We start from the raw sequence: 24,586 nt of genomic DNA on the forward strand, positions 1-24,586 counted from the left end.
TAAGATCTAGATCAGCACCAATGGAAGAATGGATACAGCATACAATGAATGTTGAGATGTTTAGCTATAATGATGAATCCTGGGTAGGAGAAGCGATTTCCAAAGCTATGAGGAGACATCAAACTACCAGGTGTTTTAATTGTGGTAAATTAGGACATCTGAAAAGGGATTGCAGGCAAAGAAATCCTAGGAATAATATCTCCTCTGGGAATGACAAAAGTAGGAGATCTCAGCCTTCAGGTATATGCAGGAGATGTGGTAAAGGCCGACATTGGTCCAACGAATGCAGGTCAACAACAGACAGACAAGGCAACCCGATACCATCGGGAAACTCCTTGAGGGGCCTCTCGCAGGCCCCCAAGCCAAAAGTGGCCCAGTCATTCCCAGTTACAGTCGAAAATGTGTCTCACCAAGAAAATTAAAAACTCCAATGTCTGCCGTAAAAAGTAATACTGGTCTAAATGATGAATTACATGTGGAGAATGAGTCAAAAAATTCAGGAGGACAGAATAAACGTATATTTTGGCAAACGTATATTAACGATCAAAGACCAAAGCTAAGAGTCTGTATAAATGGCATTTTTATTGAAGGCTTATTAGACACAGGTGCGGATGTAAGTATAATTACTCCAGAATCCTGGCATCCGAATTGGCCTCTTCATGAGGTAGATGTTCAGTTCCTGGGAATTGGAACCCTATCTCGTGTAAAACAAAGCACAAGATGGGTGGAATGCATAGGGCCTGAAGGGCAAATAGGAAGATTAAGGCCATATATAGCAAATATTGCAATAAATTTATGGGGCCGGGACCTGCTACAGCAATGGAATACCCAGATTAACATTCCTGTAGTTCCAGGAACTCACAATTCTGGGAAGGATATAATGAGGTATTATGGAAAAAGGTCACCAGCCATTCAGGCTGTACAAGAACACACAGCCAATAGCAAACCTTTAGAGGTACCAACAGCCCTACCTTTAAAATGGCTAACTGAGAAGCCAATATGGATCAAGCAGTGGCCTCTAGCTGAAGATAAGTTACAGGCTTTGGAACAGCTGGTACAAGAGCAACTAGATGCTAACCATATTGAAGAATCAACCAGCCCTTGGAATTCTCCTGTGTTTGTTGTAAAAAAGAAATCTGGTAAATGGAGAATGGTGACAGATCTAAGAGCTGTCAACAAGGTAATTCAGCCTATGGGTCCGCTACAATCTGGAATTCCTTTGCCTTCTCTATTACCAAGAGGATGGCCTCTTATAGTTATTGATTTGAAAGATTGTTTTTTCACTATACCTTTGCAAAAAATGGATAGAGAAAAATTTGCCTTCACAGTGCCTACTTATAATAATTCTCAGCCTACTAGGAGATATCAATGGACTGTCCTCCCACAGGGGATGCTCAATAGTCCCACATTGTGTCAATATTTTGTTAATAAGCCACTGGAAATAATTCGTAAGCAATTTCCCAAGTCCATAATTTATCATTACATGGATGACATTTTATTATCTGATTCAAATAAAGATATTTTGGAAAGTATGTTTGAAGAAGTAAAGAAAGTCTTGCCTAGGTGGGGATTACAAATTGCCCCTGAAAAGATTCAAAGAGGAGATTCTATTAATTACCTAGGCTACAGAATAGGGTTAGAGAAAATTCGAACACAAAAGGCACAAATTAGGAGAGACCGGTTACGGACTCTTAATGACTTCCAAAGATTGTTAGGAGATATTTCCAGTCTACGACCAGCTGTTGGGATAACACCTGATCTAATAGTTCATTTAAACAAAACCTTAGATGGTGATAAGGATTTGAATAGTCCCAGAAAATTGACAGTTGAAGCAGAAAAGGAACTGACAATGATTGAGGAAAAATTACAGGAGGCACATGTGGATAGGGTCAACCCGAATCTTAGTTCCATCTTAGTCATACTGCCTTCCAGAATTTCTCCTACAGGGATTTTAATGCAGAGGGAAGATATTATTTTAGAGTGGATATTTATACCTCATAAACCAAGTAAAAAATTAAAAACTTATGTAGAAAAGGTTTCAGAATTAATTATAAAAGGTAAACTGAGACTTCGTCAACTAGCAGGTATAGACCCAGCAGAAATTATAGTGCCTTTTACTACTGAGGAAATAAGAAAGTTATGGGAAGATAATGAACCATGGCAAAGAGCTTGTGCTAATTTTTTGGGAGAAATTAGCAGCAACTATCTCAAAAGTGATAGACTTAACCTCATAAAGAGAACTTCTTGGATTCTTCCTAGAATTGTACGTGATGCTCCAATAACTGGAGCTCGGACATTTTATACCGATGCAAATAAATCAGGGAAAGCAGGTTATAAATCGGAAGAATTGAGTAAGGTGGAACAAAGCCCTTATAATTCTGTCCAGAAGGCAGAATTATATGCCATTCTTATGGTGCTAAGGGATTTTAAAGAACCTCTTAATATAGTTACAGATTCACAATATGCAGAAAGAGTTATCTTGCATATTGAAACCGCTGAATTCATACCAGATGACACAGAGTTGACTTCATTGTTTATCGAGGTACAGGACATAATTAGGAATAGGCTTTGTCCAATGTACATAACACACATCCGGTCCCATACCGGTCTGCCTGGGCCTCTAGCACAAGGTAACGCTGAAATTGACCAATTATTGATTGGAAGTGTTCTGCAGGCCTCAGAATTTCATAAAAAACATCATGTCAATAGTAAAGGCTTAAAGAAAGAGTTTTCCATTACATGGCAACAAGCTAAGGACATTATAAAGAGATGTCCTACTTGTTCTTTCTATAATCAAACACCGTTGCCTGCAGGGAGTAACCCAAAGGGTACTCAAAGGAATGAAATCTGGCAGATGGATGTGTTCCACTTTATGGAATTTGGTAAATTAAAATATGTACACCACACCATAGACACGTATTCAGGTTTTCAATGGGCAACTGCCCTGAGCTCAGAAAAGGCTGATTCGGTAATCACACATTTATTGGAAGTTATGGCCATCATGGGTATACCTGCACAAATAAAGACAGACAATGGTCCAGCATATGTATCTAAGAAAATGAAACGCTTCTTTGCTTATTATAATATAAAACACGTTACAGGTATACCAAATAATCCTACAGGTCAGGCAGTTATAGAAAGATCAAATCGTACTATAAAGGATATGCTAAACAAACAGAAAGGGACGAAAGATACCCCCAGAAATAGATTGCATAATGCTTTATTAACCTTGAATTTTCTTAATGCTAATGAGAAAGGAACAACAGCAGCAGAGAGGCATTGGATAATGGAAAAAACTTCTGAACTAAACCAACCTGTTTATTTCAAAGACGTGCTGACCTCTCAATGGAAGCCAGGAGATGTGCTACGTTGGGGAAGGGGTTTTGCTCTTGTTTCCACAGGAGAAGAAAAATTGTGGATACCATCAAAATTAATAAAGGTTCGATTTGAAGAGGAGAAACCTCTTGGAAAGGAGAAATGACAGCATCTACAATGATGATAACCATACAGGTGGTAAGAAAAGCATATAGAATGGGGGCAGGGTTCTGTTCTTATCTCCACAGGAAAACACTGATCTTTGAAAAGTTCAAGGGACCCTGGATATTTGAATACTGACAGATGGAAAATAACGGCCCAATAGGGACTATCAAGAAAACTGAATAGGTTCTGTAAGTACCATATACTAAATCATATTTCTAAATTTATAGAGCTGGTTTTAGAGTTGGACTCTGGCTCAGTCCCTCTCTAATTCCAAGCCTGTTGTGTAAAGAAAAACCCAGAGTTTCTGGAGTTTCTGTCTCATGTCAAGAGCCATGATATGGGACAGAAAGAAATATGAGTTTAGAAAACATCTTTACTTTTCTTCATATCTATCATACCTTCATTAAATATATCTATCATGTCTCTCATTGAATATAGGTATTCATGTATATGTCTATATAATTAATGTTTAAGTTTTCCACAATGAACAATGAGTTTTTCCTACAGTGACATTTGAAGTTTCCAGGAAGAAGATGGGGCCCCATAACAACAACTCCACCTGGTTGATATGACGTCATGATACTGATAGCGCTACTACAAGACCTGTTTTGGGTACCAGCTGCACAAGACGGTTCCAACGTGCTGAAATGGTGCACATCTTGTACAACATTCTGGCCAGACCTCCACAAAATACTCAGAGACTATTTGCAATTTTAAAAGACATTGATCTTGAAATTTAACCATCATTTTACTTTCACAGGATCCCCCAGAAAGAACGTCGCCCCCATGACAGCTGGAAGTAATTCTAGAGAACGACGTCCCCTCTCCCAATAAAGTTTGTCCTTGGGTTTAGGGACATCATTTAGGGGTTGGTTATAATTAGTATACGGTTGAGGGTTGGGGGAGGAATTTTATAAGCACAGGAATCTTCAAAAAAAAAAAAAAAAGAGGGATAATTGGATTATGGGATAAATAGATTTGTACTTGTGAGTTATTGCTTTTAGACAAACATATTGGTATCGATTCTTATATATTGATACAAAGTTAAATTATGTTGACTATTTTATGCATGCATGCTTCATGCTTCTACCTCTGTTTAAAACATTTTTATGTATTTGTATATATATATTATATTGATATATGTATATTTACTATATTGCATTGTACACTTCTACCTCTGATTAAGATACTTATATATTGTTTATGTATTGATATATATATTTACCATATTGCAATGTATACTTGCACATTGTTTATATTTGGAGGTCACATTGTCCTCATTTATTGCACAGTTGTTTATTATCTCAGTCTTTAAGTTAGATAGATATTGAGAATTATATAGATCAACAGTCATCTAAGTTTGTCATTTATAATTAGACTAATCAGGTTCTTTAGATACATAGAGATTATATTCAGTATAGATAGATAATCTTCAACCTCTTCAAAGAGCTGTAGAAAATGGCCTTTAATCTAATTCAGAGTTCTATGGTAGGGAGACACAATCACTCCTGGCAACACTGATCTATGCCCGAGAGAATGTTGAGCACCAAAGACACTCCACCTGGAGCCTTTCTTCTTGGCAGAACTGGCCTTTGGGTAAAGAAATGCTCATACCTCAACTACTGACAGAGTTACAGAATATCCGTAAATGGATAAAACAAGACTGTCATATCCTGCCAAGACAGGGTAAGATAGTTTTGAAGTTTCTTGCCTTTGAAAATGGTATGTCAGTTACATCAGGCCTTAGCCAAAGTTGGTTGCTTCAGCGCTGCAAATGTGACTTTGGGTGTTTGTCCAGGTAGCCAGTTGTCTCTGCGATTTGTTACATGTTCTGGAAGTTGTTTGATTGCACTTCCTAATTACTCAGATAACATTATTTCCCTTCTCAGATCTTCGATGGGATTGAAGATTATATAAATGTAGTTACTTTCCTTTCATGACTTGGCCAAGTTATTTGTTATACAAGACTTAAGCTAGTTAGAATAGGATATTTGTATTTATTGTATATAATTTCGTAGGTTTGTACTTATTGTATATAATTGCGTAGTAGGCTTAGAACTCTCTTACTTAAACAAAAGGGGGAGATGCTGTGGGAGTTCCTTCAGCTCCTTCAGCCAATCGCCGCTGAGTTACCAGCCCATTGGGGCGTGGTCTCTCTCCCTTTAAAAAAAGCAACGGCTGTCCTCCACTCTGTCTTTGTCTTCCGGCTCCGCTTCCGGCCCCTGGACTCCTTTCCTGTTCGCGCGGAGGGGCTGTTGTCTGGGACGGTAATCTGTAAGTTTTTTCCCCTTTGAATAAATAACCATTCTATTAATCATAATTCCAAACTGGTGTGGGATTGTCTGTGACTTACGCCTTCACAGGGGGAAGATAAAACCAACAACAAAAAAAACTCTATCACCAGGCATACATGCATACATTCAGGCAAAACACTCATACACAAAATAAATCTTAAAAGTTACTATTAAAAAGGCGCTAATAAGGGGCTGGAGAGATGACTCAGAGATTAAGAGCACTGGCTGCTCTTCCAGAGGACCTCACTTCAACTCCCAGTAACAACATGGTGGTTCACAACCATCTGTAATGAGATCTGGTGCCCTCTTCTGGCCTGAAGGCATACATGCAAGCAGAACACTGTATGCATAGTAAATAAACAAGTCTTTAAATATTTTAAAAAGGTGATAAGGAAATTAAGAAATTGATAAGAAATCATTATTTAATTCACTTACATCCCAAAAAATGCAACTGGAACTATGTGTGTGAGTGTGTAGAGGGCTGAGAACATTCCCATAAAGGTTTGTTATAAGTTGGAGGAGATAAAAAGATTGGATTCCTTGTCCTAAACAAAAGTTTTAGTTTTATATTCTTTGACAGAAAAGACTAATGTTTCTTGCAATGTTACACACAAGATATTCTTTTATCCAAAGTTATATGGTTTAATAATGTGTGTCTTGATAATTTTGGTAATTTTTTTCTGAGACAGGGTCTTGTAGCATGTCGGGCCGGCTTGTTGGGGTATCTGTCCCGCCCAGTACTCCACAGCCAGCAATTCCCAAGGAAACATCACACACAGGACTCCATAAGATTATAAACTGATTGGCCCATTAGGTCAGGCTCCTTATTAGTCCTTGTAACTTACATTAATCCATTATCATTATCTATGTTAGCACATGGCTCCATACCTTTTTCAGCTGGGTAGGTTACATGCTGTCTCTTCGGTGGTCTGCACAGGAATGGCGGAGGGACTTCCTCCTTCCTGGAATACTCCTGTTCTCATCGCCCCACCTCTACTTCCTGTCTGGTTGACCTACCTATACTTCCTGCCTGGCCAATCAGCGTTTTATTAAAATACATGATTGACAGAATACAGATAATTCTCCCATACCATTTCCCTCTTTTTTTTTTAACAAAGGAAAATACCCATAGTCCATTTGTTGGGAATGTGGGCGTAGTATTTCAGGCTACTTCCTGCTGGTTGGGTGCGCTGATGATCTTATGGGGACCTAAAGAAAATTTAGAGTTATAATCAAGTCCTGACTGAAGTATCCTGTGAGTCTTGATCATCTCAGGCAGCAGTCTTGAACCTGTTCTGGATGAAGAACTCAGACATCTGGGCTATTTATTCCTGTTGGAGATTTTTCAGGTGGCCTCCCTTGGTCAAAGGTGATTTTTCTTAACTCTGAATAAATCCAGAGCCTCTCATTTTCTGTGGAAACAAAAGCAAAATCTCTTCTCCAAAGCAACATAACTTTTGACTTCAGTTTTGAAGCCAAGGTATTTTCAAAATACCTATCTTGGGTTAGTTCAGCAGCATTTATAAACAAAAGTCTTTTAGCAGCTGTTGTTCCTTCCTCAGCAATCAAACAATTCAAAGAGAGCATAATAGCATACAGTATCAAGATTCTCTGTGTATTTTCCATCTTTATGCGGCTTTATTTCAACCTCTATTTCTTTTATTTTTACTTTTACTTTTTGAGACAGGTTCTCTGTATATCTTTGTCCTGGAATAACTCTGTAGACCAGGCTGTCCTTGAACTCAGAGAGATCCTCCTGTCTCTGCCTCCCCAGTGTTGGGATTAAAGGTGTTTGCTACCACACCTTGAACTCACAGAGATCTGTCTGTCTCTGCCTCCCAGGTATTGGGATTAAAGGCGTGTGCTACCATACCTTGAAGTCACAGAGGTCAATATGCCTCTGCCTCCCAGGCATTGGGATTAAAGGTGTGTACCACCACACCCTATAACTCCCTTTCTTTCTTTTTTATTTTTAATGACTTTAACCTTTTAGCCTGCATATATTTTTAAGACACTGTAAACCATTTAGAGGTTTTCTTCATCTTTGAATCTCTCTTTACTGTATATCTCTCTTTTTCTGACCACATGAGTCTTTAAGGAGAGGACTAAAACTGTGGCTTTTACGGCTGGAATTAGCCCATTCCTTAGCTTTCCAGCCTCATGGCTGGGGTACCAGCCAGAGCTTTGTTCACTGCCACAACTCTATGGCGTTTCAAGGTCCTTGCTAGCAAGCAAGCTGCAGGATTCTGCTCACAGACCACACTCAGTCGGACTGCCTGCCTGAAAGAGTCAGAGTTTGCCCTGGCAGGACGGCCCAGAAAGCTGACATTTTAAAACAGTACAGCTTTTTTCCTGCTACTGCTGAAAACCCGAAAAGCATGCGTTCAGCTTTTCATCAACACTGTTTAAGTGCTTCGCGGCAGGACTTCTTAAAAGAGCTACAAAGTTTTGCAGCTAAAGCTGAATCAGGAAGCATCTAAGAGCATTTGCTTGCCTCTAGCAAGCAGAGCAGACCCGAGAAATTGCTGCTACCAAGAAAACATGCTTTATTCTTTCCCAAGCTTTCTCAAGCTTTCTGTGGATTCAGTTATCCACGTCTGGGCGCCATATGTAGCATGAGGGCCGGCTTTTTGGGGTATCTGTCTCGCCCAGTACCCCACAGCCAGCAATTCCCAAGGAAACATCACACACAGGACTCCATAAGATTATAAACTGATTGGCCCATTAGGTCAGGCTCCTTATTAGTCCTCGTAACTTACATTAATCCATTATCATTATCTATGTTAGCACATGGCTCACCAGGGTCTCATGTGGTCCCAAGTGGCATCGAATTCACTTGAAACTGAGGAATTCCTAAGCTTCCTGCTTCTGTCTCTGGGATTACAGGTGTTCACCACCATTTTCCCTGACAAAAGTTGACCTCTTTTTGTTGTTGTTGGTAGTTGGGTTTTTAAAATTCTTTTCTTAATAGTTTATTTTTATTTTATGAGTGTTGACTGATGTTTTTGCCCGAATGTATCTCTGTGTGAGGGAACCATATCCCCTGGAACTGGAGGGGTTTTTTTTGTAAGCTGTCATGTGGGAGCTGGGAATTGAACCCAAGATCTTTGGAAGAGCAGCCAATGTTCATAACTGCTGAACCATTTCTCCAGTCTTCCTCTTCTTTTTAATTCTTAAAACAGAATTAGCTTATGTTAGCCTCAAACTACGCAGCCCAGGCTGCCCTCAAATTTGTGTCAGTCTTTTTCCCTCATTTTCCCAAGTGCTAGGGCTTCAAACACATGCCACCATCCTGCTCTGGGCTTTACTTCTGAAAGTACTGGTGCAACAGGGCTGAAAACATAGCTCAGCAGATAAGAAAGAGCCTGGCTGTTCTTCCAGTTGACCTGGGTTTGGTTCTCAGCATTCATGTGGCAGTTTATAACCCACTGGTTCCTCCAGTTCCATTTATGGATGGTCTGTTGCCCTCTTCTGGCCTCCTTGGGTACTGCATAGAAATGTATGCCAGAAAGACATCTATACACATAAAATAAAAATAAAATCTCAAAAAAAATTAAACAGAAAATAAAGTACTGATACTAAAGGTATTTTTTTTTTCAAGAAAGTTGTAGACGCTAGCAATATTTGTTTTGGTCAATTTAATATATATAATTTATGTATGTATGTATGTATGTATGTATATTGAGACAGGATCTCACTATGTAGTCATGTCTGTCCTGAAGTTCCTGAACTGCCTGCTTCTCCCTCCTGAGTTGCTAGGATTAAGGGTATGGTTGCCAGACACATACGGGTTTCTCTTTTAGATTTATTTATATATTTTTGTTCTGTTGTGCTTGCACATATGCTTTTTGGACCACATACATGCAAAGTCTAAAGAGGCCTGAAGAGGGTTTAGGATCTCCTGGATCTGGAGTTACAACCGGTTGTGAGCAATCATGTGACTGCTAGAACTCAAACTCGGGTCCAGGAGAGCAGCAGTGCTCTTAACCACTGAACCTTCTTTCCAACCTCAAAACAGAGCTTTTTTTTTTTTTTTTTTAAATTATTTTAGCCGGGTGCTGGTGGGGCACGCTTTTAATCCCAGCACTTGGGAGGCAGAGGCAGGCAGATATCTGTGAGTTCGAGGCCAGCCTGGTCTCTGGTCTACAGAGCAAGTTCCAGGACACCCAGACCATTCCACAGGGAAACTCTATCTCAAAAACAAAAACAAAAACAAACAAACAAAACCAACAACAACAAAAAAAAACAGATTTTTTTTTTTAATTTTGATATGTGGTCTCACTATGTAGCTGGCTACATCTTTTGGTTTTGTTTTTTGTATTTTAATTAACATATTCATTGTACAAGATATTGGGTTTTATATATACATTATTTATTTTTATTTTTTGCGCATTGGTGTTTTGCCTGAATATATGTCCGTGTAAGGGTGTTGGAACCCCTCAGAACGGGAGTTACAGACAGGTGTGAGCTGCCATGTGGGTGGGTGCTGGGATTTGAATCACGGTCATCTGAAAGAGCAGTCCTTACCGCTGAGCCATCTGTCCAGCCCAGCTGGCTATGTCTTTTTTTTTTTCTGGCTATGTTTTTAAAATAAGGGAGGCGACATCATATATACAGAAAAGGTTTTGGGAAGAGTGTGTACCAGGGAAGGGCCTGTTTCCTGGCTTGTGGTCTTTTGGGACGTCTCCTTCAGAGAGAATGACATCTTCCTCGCCCCGCCCCTCACTCGCTGGGTTCCTTGCCCCGCCCTTTCCCTTGCACCTCCTTCCCCTCTACTGGCTTTACCCCGCCCCTCTTCTCAGCTCCTCGCCCCTCCCAATCCCTCGCTTTATCCAGTTCCTCGTTCGGCCACTCTCAGTCCTCTTCCTGCAATGGCCAGAGTCTGTGCTTTATTGCTCGCTTAGCCATTCGGTGTCCCAGAGACCTCGCAGGAATCGAGCAGCTTGAGCCAAAGTATTCTCCCATCTTGCCTCACGCCAGCGTAGCCGCGGTTGCCTAGCTACGGGACGTTCCCGGAAGACGACTGGTAGGGCAGGACTTCCGGCGCCGCTGTTGCATCAGATTCTGGAAACAGTCTGTGGCTGCGGACGCGGGTTGGAATTCCCGGAGATGGCAGGTTCCTCCGCGGAGCAGGGTGAGTGGCGCGGAATGACTGTGGGGTTAGCATGACCCGAGTAGGCAATGCCAGGCTGGGGCTTTCGGGACAGCAATGGCCCAAGGTAGCAGTGTCCTGACTAAGGATCTGAGGATAGCGATGGCCCAAATGGGTTGTGGCAGGCCAGGGCTCTGGAAACAGTGATGGCCCAAGTGAGCGGTGGCAGGCTAGGGATCAGGATTTGGCATGATCTGGAGTGAGCAGTGGTAAGCCAGGGATCTGGGGCTGACTGCGACTTAAGTGGGTAGTGGCCAATCCCGGACTCCGGGCTGATAAATCCTTGGGTAAGACTCTGGGAGCAGTCATGACCCAAGTAGGCAGTGCCAGACCAACGCTCTGGGAGCAGTCATGACCCAAGTGGGCAGTGCTAGACGTACGCTCTGGGTATGGCCAAGCTCTCAATGGGCATTGGCAGGCCACAGGACCTGGAGGGTGACTGCCGTGACTCCATGAAACTAGAGTACCTGCTTGGTGGGGACCTGACTTCTGTTCTATAAGTCCATCCCTTCCTCAGCCTCAATTTCTTGATTGGGTTAAAGTTATGGTGTCCTCGAATACTTAGATGATCCTGTATCAAATAGCCTGTTTCCAGCTGGTGCCTGGATGAGACCTCACCTCGCATCCTCCTGCCCTGGCTGGACTTTGGGGGTGAGGCAGAGGCCTAAAGATTGTTTTGGTCTTCTGCCCGAGCAGGTGGGTGGAAGGGCACCCGGGGTTAGTACTTAGGGAAGTAGGGCAGAGGAAGCAAGGGCTCCGTGTAACATACATGAAAGAGTTTGGGGCTTTATGAAGACTTTAATCGCCAGTGTGGCCAGCAGTCACCACAGGGACCTACCTGTCCAGTCAGAGCATCACTGTCTGCTTTATTGCCTTATTGCCTACGGGGAGGCTCCCTCAAGAGGCAGTCACTTATGTCACCCAAGGGGAAACCTGAGCCTTTGCATATCTCTGAAGTGTCTTTTTTCATTGTCTTTTTAGAAAGTAAGTTCTAGAAAGAACAGGGGCAGTAGCCCAAATCCTGAAAGGTCAGAAGCGAGCCTTCCAAGGCAGAATATTTGGTGTAGGTTTTAGTCTTTGTGATACAGGCAGAAATTAGATGTGAGCTCTGACCTCTCAGCTGCCTGCTGCCAGGGTGTACCAAGATCTCTGTGGTGCTCTGTAGTGCTCTTTTGTCCTTGCTGGGTTCTAGGTGGGTGCTTCTGACCACCTGAGTACCCAGTGGTGTGGGGCACCCAGATGACATGGCTGCTTAGCCTGTGCCTAGTAACAGTGGTACCTACCTTCATATTCCAGCCTTCCACTCAACTGGCGTGTCTGGATTCCAGCTGTTTCCACCACCCAGAGCAGATCTTAGAAGTCCACCTAGGCTCCTGTAACACAGCAGCATGGCCAGCAGCTCCACCCTGAGCTGCCCAACAGGTCTGGGATGCCAGCTGTGCCCATCCATACTCACAACAACACAGGAAATGGTTCCTGCCTCAGAGGGTGGTGTAGGCGTTGAATGAGTTCATAGGAAGGATTTGGAACGGTACCTGATGTGTAAGAATCAGGCCTGTTAAAAATGAGGTTCTGCGGCATTTGTTTGTTTGTTTGACACAGGGTTTTATATAGCTGGGGTTGGCCTTGATCTTGATAAATGATCCTCCTGCCTCCATCTCTTGTGCAGGGGTGACAGATATTGTGACACCACATCCAGCTTCCTCTTCAGCTTTTAAATAAAAATGTCTGTTTGCTGTGGTCTTAGTGAGACTGACCCTCATAGGCTCCTGTATTTGAAAGCTGGGGCAGATTTAAGAGGTAGTGTTATTGGAGGAAGTGTGTCCCTAGGGGTGGGTTTTGAAGTTTCAAAAACCCTCTGCCATACCCAGTTAGGTATCACTGCCTCTTGCTTGTGTCTCAAGATGTGAACCTTCAGCTTCTGCTCTAGGGCCATCCATGCCTGCCTGCTGCCATGCTCCCCACCATGATGGTTATGGAATCTAGCCCTCTGGAACCATGAGCCCCAAATTAGAAATGAGAGTAGAAATAAGATCTCCACATAGATCACAAGGGAGGCTGGGCGGTGGTGGCACATGCCTTTGATCCCAGCACTCGGGAGGCAGAGGCAGGCAAGTCTCTGGAGTTTGAGGCCAGCCTGGTCTACAGACCACTTGGACAGCTAGGGTTGTTACACAGAGAAACTTTGTGTTGAAAAACCGAAAAACCAGAAAGAGAGAGAGAGAGAGAGAGAGAGAGAGAGAGAGAGAGAGAGAGAGAGAGAGAGAATATAAAGGAGATGCACACATCCTTAGGGAAGATGATCCAGAAGTCAGCCTCCTTGAAAGTCTAGGAATAGGAGGTGGTGGGTGTGATGGCATGTGCCTGTCATTCATAATTCTAGTTCCCTGGAGGCAGAAGTAAAAGGATCTGGATCTCTGGGAACTGAAGACCAACATGGTCTACATAGTAAGTTCTAGGATAGTCAGGGATACATAGTGAAACCTTATCTCAAGCAAACAAACAAAACAGGAAAAAGAAACTCAGAGAAAAATGACCTCTTGGGACAAATCCAACAAAGCAGTGTGTGGGTGTACACCAGTAATTCTCACACTCTGGGAGATGAGACAGGGGAATCTCCAGTTTGAGACCAGCCTGAATTACATGAGATATTGTCTCCAAACAACATAATATCACTCAGGAACTAGAAACAGGCACTCCAGAGATGGTCTTCATTTGTGGCTTGGGAGCATTTGAGCAACTGCTTTTTCCTTCGTGTTTCCTCAGAGATGGCCCAAGCTTTTGGGTAACATGGGGTACAGTGGGCAGGCTGATTTCAGGACCTCTGGTAGTTGGAGCTCATCTCGGAAACCTGATTATCCCCCTAGTTTAACCAGATGGTCTTCATAATTACACCATAACACGTAGCCTGTCTCAGCATAAGTCTTGGCACAGCTCTAACGGTGCCTGTGTTCCCTGGGATCCTTCCTGTGCAGATGAGCATCCTGACGACCAGCACAGTGAAGCCATTGAATCTGCTGTTACCAGAACCAGAGACGGGGCCAAGTATTCCTTGGTGCAGGGACTTCAGCTACCGCTGTAGTGACTCTCCTGTAGGTTCTCTTAGAGGGGTCAGGCTGACTCCCGTTGCCAGGTATGGGAAAGTAGGAGAGCAGAACAAAATGGACCCGTTTGAAGGCTACAAATACTTACTCAGCTGTGCCCTCATGCTCCCAAGCTGTCGTTTATGGCAGTAACCTCTCATGACTGTTGAGCGCTTCCCGGTGTCTTGAGGTGCAGCTCCTGGCAGCCGAGGTGGATGGGAACCCCAGAGGGAACATGTGAGATAGGAGAAACAAGAGCAGCTAGAGGAAGCTGAGGGGTGCTATTGCTGGGAGGGAGCAATCTGCAGCTATGGGTATTGTTGGAACATCTGTAAGGTGAGAGCTTTGAGGGGCCCTTAGCAATAGCGGCAGTAACAGGCAGAGAGGGTCAGGAGCAAGTGACAGGGTAGCCCCTTCCAGTTGAGGCTTACCCTCTGGGAGCTTAGGGAGCTGCTCCAAGCATGCTTTCTTCCACTGTACCTGGGAGAGCTCCCAGGGAGGAAAGGGGACAGAGGCAGTGGGAATGCTGATGGGAGGAGCCAGCCAGATGCTGCCACTGTCCTTCCACATGTTAGGACTGTGGGTCATTTGAAGTGAAGTGACTTCTTCACTATGCTGAGCACACAGACTTTTGCAGTCTAGTGGCTGTTTAGCAAAGACTCCATACGCTGTGCCAGTTATTGTCCACCTTTGGGACAGTCCCGCCGTCAGAGGTCTCTGCTCTCCGTATGTTCAGGGGATGAGCTGCAGATCTGCCTGGTGGTGACCTGCCCTTCTGTAGAGGCAGAGTAATTTGCCATGGTGTGTGATAGGTGAAGTCTTGGTGAGGCCAAGTTTGCAGAGTGGGCCTGGGAGGAATTCTGTTGTCAAGCAATGAACAACTGGAGAATGGCTCAACCAGCTCCCCCGAGAAAGCTGACCTGTTCTAGATACTTGCTCCAGGAGTATCTGCCCAGCTCCCTTTCCCAGAAGGACCTCCTCACACATTCTCAGTTACCCTGCTCACCTGGCTAGGCTTCGTTCCCTCGCAGTGGTCTGGGCTGCTCCACACAGAGCCTTTGGGATCCTGTGGTCTGGCACATTCCTCCAGGGGGCCTCTGGAGTTCTTCAGTGATTACAATCATCGTAATGCAGGAGCAATTACAGTAATGACAGCAGCAAGCGGGGCAGCTGGCTTTCTGCCAGAGGTTTGTAAAGCATTCTGTAAGTGTAATTACACTTAGCTCCAAGGCTTTACAAGGTGGGTGGTGTTAATGTGGTTCAGTCTGAAGAGGGCAGGTGCTCAGCCTGCGGCAAGGCCCATCTCCCTGAGAATTCTGCAGCCTGTGCCTTCCACGGGCTGTTTCCCTATACTCTAAAGCATTGCAGTTGTCAGGGCAGTGCGGGTGCTCTATTCATTAGGGAACTTGGTGGGTGCCCAGAGTAGAAAAGAGAAGCGATGACCACAGGAGGGAGTAGACGTTTCGGGGTATTCTGGGCCTGTCTTGGTGATGCTCAGGGACTGCCAAGGGCAGGGGCTGCCTTCTTCCCTGCGTAGCCTCTTCATCTGGGTAGGGATGTCCTATTAATTTCACCCAAGTGGCATGATGGCAGAGTCACAAGTGTGCAGTTGGAGGGCCCTCCTTGGAAAGCAGCAGGCACACCTAGCTCCTTTACCTGTGGCTGAGGGCCTAGGACAAGGAGCTGTTCTTCAAAGCCCACAGTGGTGTCCTGAGAGCCACATGCTTGAAGAAGGGAAGGAAGCTGAAACTGGGCACGGGAGCTGGAAGAACTGGCCATTGGGTGTCCCCAGCTCGCCCTGACACCTTTGCAGGGACAGGGTCTGTCTGTTGCTCGGCATTATGTGGCAGTTGGCAGGTCTGAGTGAAGAGTGCCTTTCTTGTTCTTGGATCCCTGTGTCTTTGAGTAGTAGTCTCCAGTGAAGCCATCCACGGGGGTGAAGGCTAGCCATTCTCAATGCTGGCTCCGTATTGGGGTCCCTCCTGAGAAAGGCACAGGGAACCCCAAAGATACAACTAAAGTGCCAGCCCTCTGACAGTCCTGCCCTCGCAGCTTTGCCAAATGTCTGAAAAAGTCCAGCCTGAGTTCTGGATGCTGAAGAGAACGCAGTGAGCCAAGGAGCTGAAGAGTGGCGGCAATGAGGGGAGGAGGTGGTGCACAGGGAGAAAGGGTGAGAAGCTCTGACAGCGGACACTGACACGGTCAAGGAAGTGGGGAGCTTGGCCATGCATGGAAGTGCTTATACCTCCCAAAAGAGCCTCAGGTGCAATCCCTGGGGCCTGTGCGAGGCAAGATTTATGGGAGACAGAGATAGATTTTGTCCTTCTCTGCAGGGAAGGCCATGCTGGACTGCAGGCCTGGTTTGTAAGGAGACCCGTGGGGAGGGGGGAAGGCTGGGCCCACACTGCTGTGCAGGGAACTGTGGTGAGGGATCTAGGTCCAGGTGCTGGCTGGCTGGGATGCTCTGGTCTGAAGGGGATCATGAAGCTTTGGTCTCCTGTGGCCGCATAGAGCATTGGCTATTTTTGAGTCCCCTGGAAAGGTGGCTCTGTGCATTTAAGAGGAAGCAAGGTCGGTGGGGACCCATCAGTGTTAATCAAGTCACTATTAGGGACATCTGGAGAGCCAGTGTTTAGCAGTGTCCACCTTGAGAGCTGGAGGAGGCTTCTGTCCTGGGCCTGACATGGCCACTCTGCTGTAACTTCATGTTTCATTCCCTGGACCTCCCCGTCCCATGAAGCTCCAGTCACTTGGGAAGAAACACACATCCCTGCTTGCATTCGGCTGTCTGGACCAGGAGCCGTGGGCTTGGTCTGGGCCAATCAGTGTGTGTCAGGAGTAGCCGGGGAAGAAGGAACTAGAGGAGGGAGGCGCAGACTCTGCAAGGGTGTAGGATTGTTTGAGTTGCCATCTCCTGGCCCTGTGGCTTTCTGGGGTTTGGCGGAGTGGGAGGTCATCAGCACGTGCTTGCTTACCCTAGCCGTCTGTCAGAGCAGGAAGGTGTCGGTGAGGAATGAGCCTAGGCCTTTCCTGTAGTCCCTCAGCAAATGAAATCCTTGGGGCAATTAGGCCTGGGTGCTGCTTGTTCGTGCGCTGGGGCCAGGCTCCAACTAATGCTACCTGTTTGCTCTGCTCCAGTACAGGGAGGATGGGTCTGGGGGGCAGTGCCTGATCCTAACCTCTCCATTCAGAGACACACACAGCCAGACATCTGGTAAGTGGTGAGCTGTCTTCCCCGCTGACTTCTACCACAGGGACAGGACCTAAGAGCACTGTTCTGGTCCTGTCAGCAGAGGGTTTTTGTTATTTAGAGGGAACATGAGGGTTAATGGCTCCGGTGAAAAAAGATGCAGGGCTTGCAGTGTCTTAGGGTTCCTGTTGCTCTGATGAACACCATGACCAACACCACCTGAGGGAAGAAAGGGTTTATGTCAGCTCACACTCTATCACTGAGGGCCTTCAGGGCAGGAACTCAAAACAGGGTGGGAACCTGGAGGCAGTTGCTGATGGAGAGGGCATGGAGGGGCTGCTTACTGACTTGCTTTGCTTTTTTTTATTTTATTAATTAAATTTTTTTCATTTATTTTACATCCTGACCACAGTTTTCCCTCCCTCCTCTCCTCCTGTTCCCCCCCTGCCTCCCGCTCTGCCTCCCCTCTGCCTCTGCATTCACTCCTATGATCCTGTTCTGAAAGGGGCAGGCCTCCCAGGCTGTCAACAAAGCATGGCATATTAAGTTGAGGTAGGACTAAGCTCCTCCCTTTGTATTAAGGCTGAATGAAGCAACCAGAATGAGGAATAGGCTCCCCAAAACCAATCAAAGCGTTAGGGAAAGGCCCTGATCCCACTGCGAGGAGTCCCACAGATAGACCAAGCTATACAACTTACCACACATATGTAGAGAACCTTGGTCGGTCCCATGTGGACTCCTTAGCTGTCAGTACATGTTAAGTATTTTCTTTAGACGAGCCTCTCCTCTCTCTGCTGATGCAAGTAATCCCAATCAAACCAAATTAGATCGATTAAAGATGCCCATGTTTAGTGGAGTGCTCCCGGGTGGCCCTGGGGAAACATGGAGAGGGAAAGAGAGAGAGAGAGAGAGAGAAGGGGAGACCATGGGAAACCTGGAGACCACGTGTTTGTTCTCTGGGGACGGGGCAATTTAAGTAGCCTGTGGGAGTGGTCCCGACCTTCCCTGGGGAGGGGTTACCATTTGGTGGACTTTCTTGACCCTCCCTGGGGAGAGATCACTTTGGTGGGGCTTTAGACTGAGGCAACTCCCAGGGGAGGGAGCTTATTCCAGGAGCTGGGGTAAAGCTCCCAGCCAAACAATCTGGAATTTTTGTGTAAAGGGGTGTTAGGGAGCTGAGGTGATGCTTTCAATCAAACAATACAGAGTCCATGAGTTCCTGAGTCCAGGTTAGTTGTTTCTGTGGGTTCCCTTGTGATGACCTTGGACCTCCTGGCTTGTACAATCCTTCTTTTCTCTCTTCAACAGGATTCCCAGAGCTTGGTCCGGTACTTGGCTGTGGATCTCTGCGTCTGTTTCCATCAGTTACTGGATGAAGGCTCTCTGATTGCAATTAGGGTAGTCACCAAACTGATTACAGGAGATGGCCAGTTCAGGCACCCTCTCCACTACTGCTAGGAGTCTTAGCTGGGGTCATCCTTGTGGGTTCCCAGGAGTTTTCCCTGGCACCAGGTTTCTCCCTGATCCCGAAATACCCATCCCCCATCAAGACATCTCTTTCATTATTCTCCCTCCATCTTGCCAACCCACCCTGCCCGATCCCTCATGTTCATCACCTTCCCCATTCTCCCCCCAGTTTACCCAGGAGATCCCTTGTATTTCCCCTTCCTAGGGAAATCCGTGCATCCCTTCTTGGGACCTCCTGTTACTTAGCCTCTCTGAGGCTGTGGGTTGGTGAAGCTCTTTCTTCATTCTGTAGGCTGCTGTTCTGTCTTATTGACAGAGTCGTTTGCCTTCCTGAAACTTTTTGGTTTCAAGAGGTCTCATTTATTAATTGTTAATCTCAAGTGTCTGTACTGCTGCTGTTATATTCAGGAAGTAGTCTTCTGTACCCATGCATTCAAGACTACTTCCCACTGTCTCTTCTGTCAGGGTCAGTGTAACTGGATTTATCTCGAGTTAGTTCTTTGATTCACTTGAACTTAAGTTTTGTGCAGGGCGATAGATATGAATCTATCTGTATTCTTTTACATGCTGATATCCAGTTATGCCAGCACCATTTGTTGAAGATGCTCTCTTTTTTCCATTGTATAATTTTGGCTTCTTTGTCAAAAGTCGGGTGTTCATAGGTGTGTGAATTAATGCCAGGGGTCTTCAGTTCGATTCCATTGGTCCACCTGTCTATTTTTATGCCAATACCATGCTGATTTTATTACTGTAATTCTATAGTACAGCTTGAAGTCAGGGATGGTGATACCTCTGGAAGTTCCTTTACTGTACATGATTGTTTTAACTATCCTGGGTATTTTGTTTTTCTGTATGAAGTTGAGTATTGTTCTTTCAAGGTCTGTGAAAAGTTGTGCTGGGATTTTGATAGGGATCAAAATTGAATCTGTAGATTGCTTTTGATAAGATGGCCATTTTACTATGTTGATCCTATTGGTTCATGAGCATGGGAGATCTTTCCATCTTCTATTTTCTCCAGTTTCTTTCTTCAAAGACTTAAAGTTCTTGTCATACAGTATTTGTGACTATTGTAAAGGGTGTTGTTTCCCTGATTTCTTTCTCAACCTGTTTATCATTTGTATATAGGAAGGCTACTGATTTTTTTTTTTTAGTTAATCTTGTATTCAGCCACATTACTGAAAGTATTTATCAGCTGTAGGAGCTTCCTGGTAGAACTTTTGGGCTCACCTATGTATACTATCATATCATCTGCAAATAGCAATAGTTTCCTTTCCAATTTGAATCCCCTAGATCTCCTTTTGTTATCTTATTACTCTAGCTAGAACTATATTGAATAGAGATGGAGAAAGTGGACTGCTTTATCTTGTTCCTGATTTTAGTGGAATTGCTTTGAGTTTCTGTTTCTCTCCATTTAATATGATGTTGGCTGTTGGCTTGCTGTATATTTTTTTTATTATGTTTAAGTATGTTCCTTATATCCCTGATTTCTTCAAGACCTTTATCATGAAAGGGTGTTGGATTTTGTCAAAGGCTTTTTCAGCATCTAACAAAATGATCATATGTCTTTTTTTTCTTTCAGTTTGTTTATATGGTGGACTACATTGACAGATTTTTATATGTTGAACCATCCCTGCATGTCTGGGATGAAGCGTACTTGATCATGGTGAATAGTATTTTTTATGTGTTCCTGAATTCTGTTTGCCAGTATTTTATTGAGTATTTTTGCATCGATGTTCATGGGGGAAATGGGTCTGTAATTCTTTTTCTTAGTTGAGTCTTTGTGTGGTTTGGTTATCAGGTAACTATAGCCTTATTAAAAAGAATTTGGCAATGTTCCTTCTTCTTTGAAAGTCTGGTAGAATTCTGTACTGACACCATCTAGCCCTGAGTTTTATTTGGTTGGGAGACTTTTAGTGACTGCTTTTATTTCCGTAGGGGTTATAGGTATATTTAATTTTTTTTTTTGGTCTAGATTTAATTTTGGTTTGTGGTACTTATCAAGAAAATTGTCCGTTTCTTTTAGATATTCCAGTTTTGTGGAGTATAGGTTTTTGAAGTATGATGATTCTCTGGATTTCTAATGTTCCACATGTCCCCCTTTTGTTTCTAATTTTGTTAATTTGGATATTCTCTTAGCCTTTTAGTTAGATCAGGGTTTCTTTCTTGTTGATTTTCTCAGAGAACCAACTCTTTGTTTCATTGATTCTTTGTATTGTTTCAGTGGTTCTTTTTATTCTTTTTGTTTCTATTTTATTCATTTTAGCCCTCAGTTCTTTCCTGCCATCTACTTCTCCTGGGTGTGTTTGCTTCTTTTTGTTCTAGAGCTTTCAGGTGTGCTGTTAAGTCACTAGTGTGAGATTTCTCCAGATTCTTTCTTAGTGCTATGAACTTTCCTCTTAGCACTGCTTGCATAGTGCCCCATAAGTTTGGTATGTTGTGTATTCATTTTCGTTGCATTCTAGGAAGTCTTTAATTTCTTTTTTTTTTTCTTGACCCAGTGGTGATTCAGTTGAGAGTTGTTCAGTCTCCATGAGTTCGTAGGCTTTCTGTAGTTTGTGTTGTTGTTGTTGAACTCTAACCCCTGGTGATCCAATAAGTTACAGAGGGTTATTCCAATTTTTCTGTATTTGTTGAGATTTGTTTTGTGACTGAATATGTGATCAATTTTAGATAAGGTTCCATGAGGTGCTGAGAAGATACATTCTTTTGTGTTTGGGTGAAATGTTCTCTAGGTATCTGTTAGGTCCATTTGAGTCATAACATCTGCTAGTACCCTTATTTCTCGTTTTAGTTTCTGTCTGCAGACCAGTCCAGTGGTGAGATTGAGGTCTCCCACTATTAGTGTGTGGAGTTTGATGTGTGCTTTAAGCTTTAGCAATGTTTGTTTTATAAATGTGGGTGCCCTTGTGTTTGGGGCATAGATGTTCAGAATTGAGACTTTGTCTTGATGGATCTTTCCTTTGATAAATGATATGTCCTTCTTCATCTCTTTTGATTAATTTTAGTTTGAAGTCTATTTTGTTAGATATTAGGGTAGCTACCCCAGCTTGCTTCTTAGGTCCATTTGATTGGAAAGTCTTTACCCAGCCCTTAACTCTGAGGTAATATCTGTCTTTGAGGTTGAGGTGTGCTTCTTGTATGCAGCAGAAGGATGGATGGATCCTGTTTTCTTATCCATTCTGTTAGCCTGTGTCTTTTTATTGAATTGAGTTCATTGATATTAAGAGATATTAATGACCAGTGATTGTTAATTCCTGTTACTTTTTGGTTTGGGTGGTGGTAGTAGACTGTGTGTGTGTGTGTGTGTGTGTGTGTGTGTGTGTGTGTGTCCCTTCTTTGAGTTTTGCTGGTGTGAGATTTCCTATTGCCTGTGTTTGCATGGGTACAGCTATCTTCTCTGAGTTGGAGTTTTACTTCTAGTACTTTCTGTAGGGCTGGCTTTGTGGATTAGTATTGTTTACATCTGGTTTTGTCGTGAAATTTCTTGTTTTCTCCATCTATTGTAGCTGGTTTTGCTGAGTTTAGTAGTCTGGGCTGGCATCCATGGTCTCTTAGTGCCTGAAAAATGTCTGTTTAGACCCTTCTAACTTTTAGGGTCTCCACTGAGAAGTCGGGTATATTTCTGATGTCTGCCTTTATATGTTAATTAGCCTTTTTCCTTTGCACCTTTTAATGTTCTTTATTTATTCTGTGTGTTTAGTGTTTTATTATGTGATGAGGGTAGTTTTCTTTTAGTCCAGCCTGTTTGGTGTTCTGTAAGCCTCTTCTACCTTTATAGGCATGTCCTTCTTTAGGTTGGGAAAGTTTTCTTCTATGATTTTCTTGAATATATTTTCTGTGCCTTTGAGCTGAGTTTGGTCTTTTCATGCTGTCCTGGATGTATGTGTTAGGAATCTTTTGAATTTAACATTTTCTTTGACTGATAAATCTATTTCCTCTACCATGTCTTCAACAAAAGATTCTCTTTTCCATCTCTTGTATTCTGTGGTGATGCTTGCATCTGTAGTTCCTGTTCGCTTATCCAGATTTTCCATTTCTTGAATTCCCTCAGTTTGTGTTTTTATTGTTTTTATTTCAATTTTCAAGTCTTGAGCCATTTCCTTCACCTGTTTGATTGTTTTTTCCTTGGGTTTCTTTAAGGGATTTATTGATTTCTTCCAGTTTTTTTGTTTGTCTTTTCCTCAATTTCTTTAAGGAAATTTTTCATTTCCTTTTTAAGGGCCTCTATTTTCTTCATAAAGTTGTTTTGAAGATCGTTTTCTTGTGCTTTGGCTGAAATGGAACGTATTGCTGTCATAGATCACGGGGTTCTCTTGGTGCCGTATTCCCCTTTCTGTTACTGAAGGTATTTTTTTTTAATATTTATTTATTTGTTATGTATACAATATTCTGTCTGCGTGTGTGCCTGCAGGCCAGAAGAGGGCACCAGATCTCATAACAGATGGTTGTGAGCACATGTGGTTGCTGGGAATTGAACTCAGGACCTTTGGAAGAGCAGGCAAAATACTCTTAACCTCTGAGCCACCTCTCCATCCCTACTGAAGGTATTCTTACACAGCTGTTCACTCATTGATTATAGGTCTGGGTATCGATTCTTGTGTTTGCCTTTGTTGGATAGGTGTTTTGTTCCTTTGTTATCTATCTCTTTCATTGTCTTACGACCTGAATGGGTAAGGGTTCTGGTGATTGGCAGGCCTTCAGGTCTAGTAGGATGTCTCAGCTAAGTTTTTTGGGTTCTAGATCCAGCCTATCCTCTTGTTCTTCTGACTGATGTGGGCTGTATCTGTGCCTATAGAGTCTGTTCTTTGAACTGGTGTGGGCTGTACCTGTGTCTATGGAGTCTGCTGGAGTTGCTGGAAAGGGCAGGCCACAGGAAGGAGGTGGGTGGGGTTGGGTGGCAGAGTAGATCTTGAGGGAACAGAATCCAGTGGGTGGTGACAATGGTGGTTCAGCCTGCAGGCAGGTCCCTCACCTGCTGGCTGCTCATCTTGCTTTCTTACATACCCCAGGACTTCCTGCCCAGGGGTGGCACCACTAAAATGGGTTGACTCTCAATCACTAAATAAGAAAATGTACTACAAGTTTGTTCATAGGCTGGTCCAGTGGCAGATGTTCCCAACTGAGGTTCCCTTTCCCCAAATGACTAGCTTACACCAAGTTGACATAAAATTAGCCAGGGTATGGGGTAAATGTTCAACCAGGCATCTGGTTCTTACTTCAGGGCCATATTAATGTTTTATCATCCATACGTTCCCCTTAAATAAGACATCTCGATGGTACGGGTCTAATCAGCCCATACCTAACATAACTGTGGTCTCGGGCAGTTGGTATTTTTTAATTTTCAGGATGCTGTAAGTCAGCATAGCTTAGATTTCTGTCCTCCTGGTAACCCATGCAGAACCTTACTCTGGAGTCCTCCACACTCTCAGAGTTGTGGGTGGTGGAAGTCATGACTGTTGTACCCTTTGTAGTGGGTGCCTCAGTGAAGGGGTCAGGTGTCCTCAGAGCGGTTCCTTCTAGCAGCCCTGAGCACTCTCGAGAGGGCTTGGACAACTTGGGGATGTGACATCTCACTTCTAGAAGCCGTGTTTGTTTCAGCGTCTGCAGGCTTATGCATGGTGATGTCACGTGCTCTGGGCTCTGCAGCGCCTACCCTCTCCATAACAGAAAAGTAACCATTTCCTTAATTAATTTGTTTATTTTGTGGTGCTGGCAATCAAACCAAGAGCTTTATACTTGCTAAGAGATTTACCTGCCTCTGCCTCTGCTGGGATTAAAGGTGTACATCACCGTGTCCTACCCAGAGTTAGTCATTTTAAAGTACACAATCCCTGGCAGTTAGAGCCCTCAGGACACTGCGGACCACCTCATTGTGCATCCAAAACCTTTCCATTAGTCCCAGGAGGACATCTGACCTGCT

At 43.8% G+C, this 24,586-nt stretch overlaps 1 protein-coding gene across 2 annotated transcripts in view; it reads left to right on the forward strand.

The window, feature by feature from the left end:
• Positions 1-10,754: 10,754 nt before the first annotated feature.
• Cars1 (cysteinyl-tRNA synthetase 1) overlaps positions 10,755-24,586 on the forward strand; it is a 53,488-nt gene continuing 39,656 nt past the window's right edge. The window contains exon 1 of one of the 2 annotated variants that reach the window (XM_087908264.1): positions 10,755-10,908. In XM_087908264.1, coding sequence (XP_087764390.1) covers positions 10,884-10,908 — 25 coding nt within the window. In that variant the 5' untranslated portion in view covers positions 10,755-10,883. The remainder of the gene's footprint in view (positions 10,909-24,586) is intronic. The other variant, XM_087908263.1, reaches the window with a different exon arrangement.

Source organism: Myodes glareolus, chromosome 7, assembly GCF_982192425.1.
Source record: "Myodes glareolus chromosome 7, mMyoGla1.1, whole genome shotgun sequence".
NCBI lineage: Eukaryota > Metazoa > Chordata > Mammalia > Rodentia > Cricetidae > Myodes > Myodes glareolus.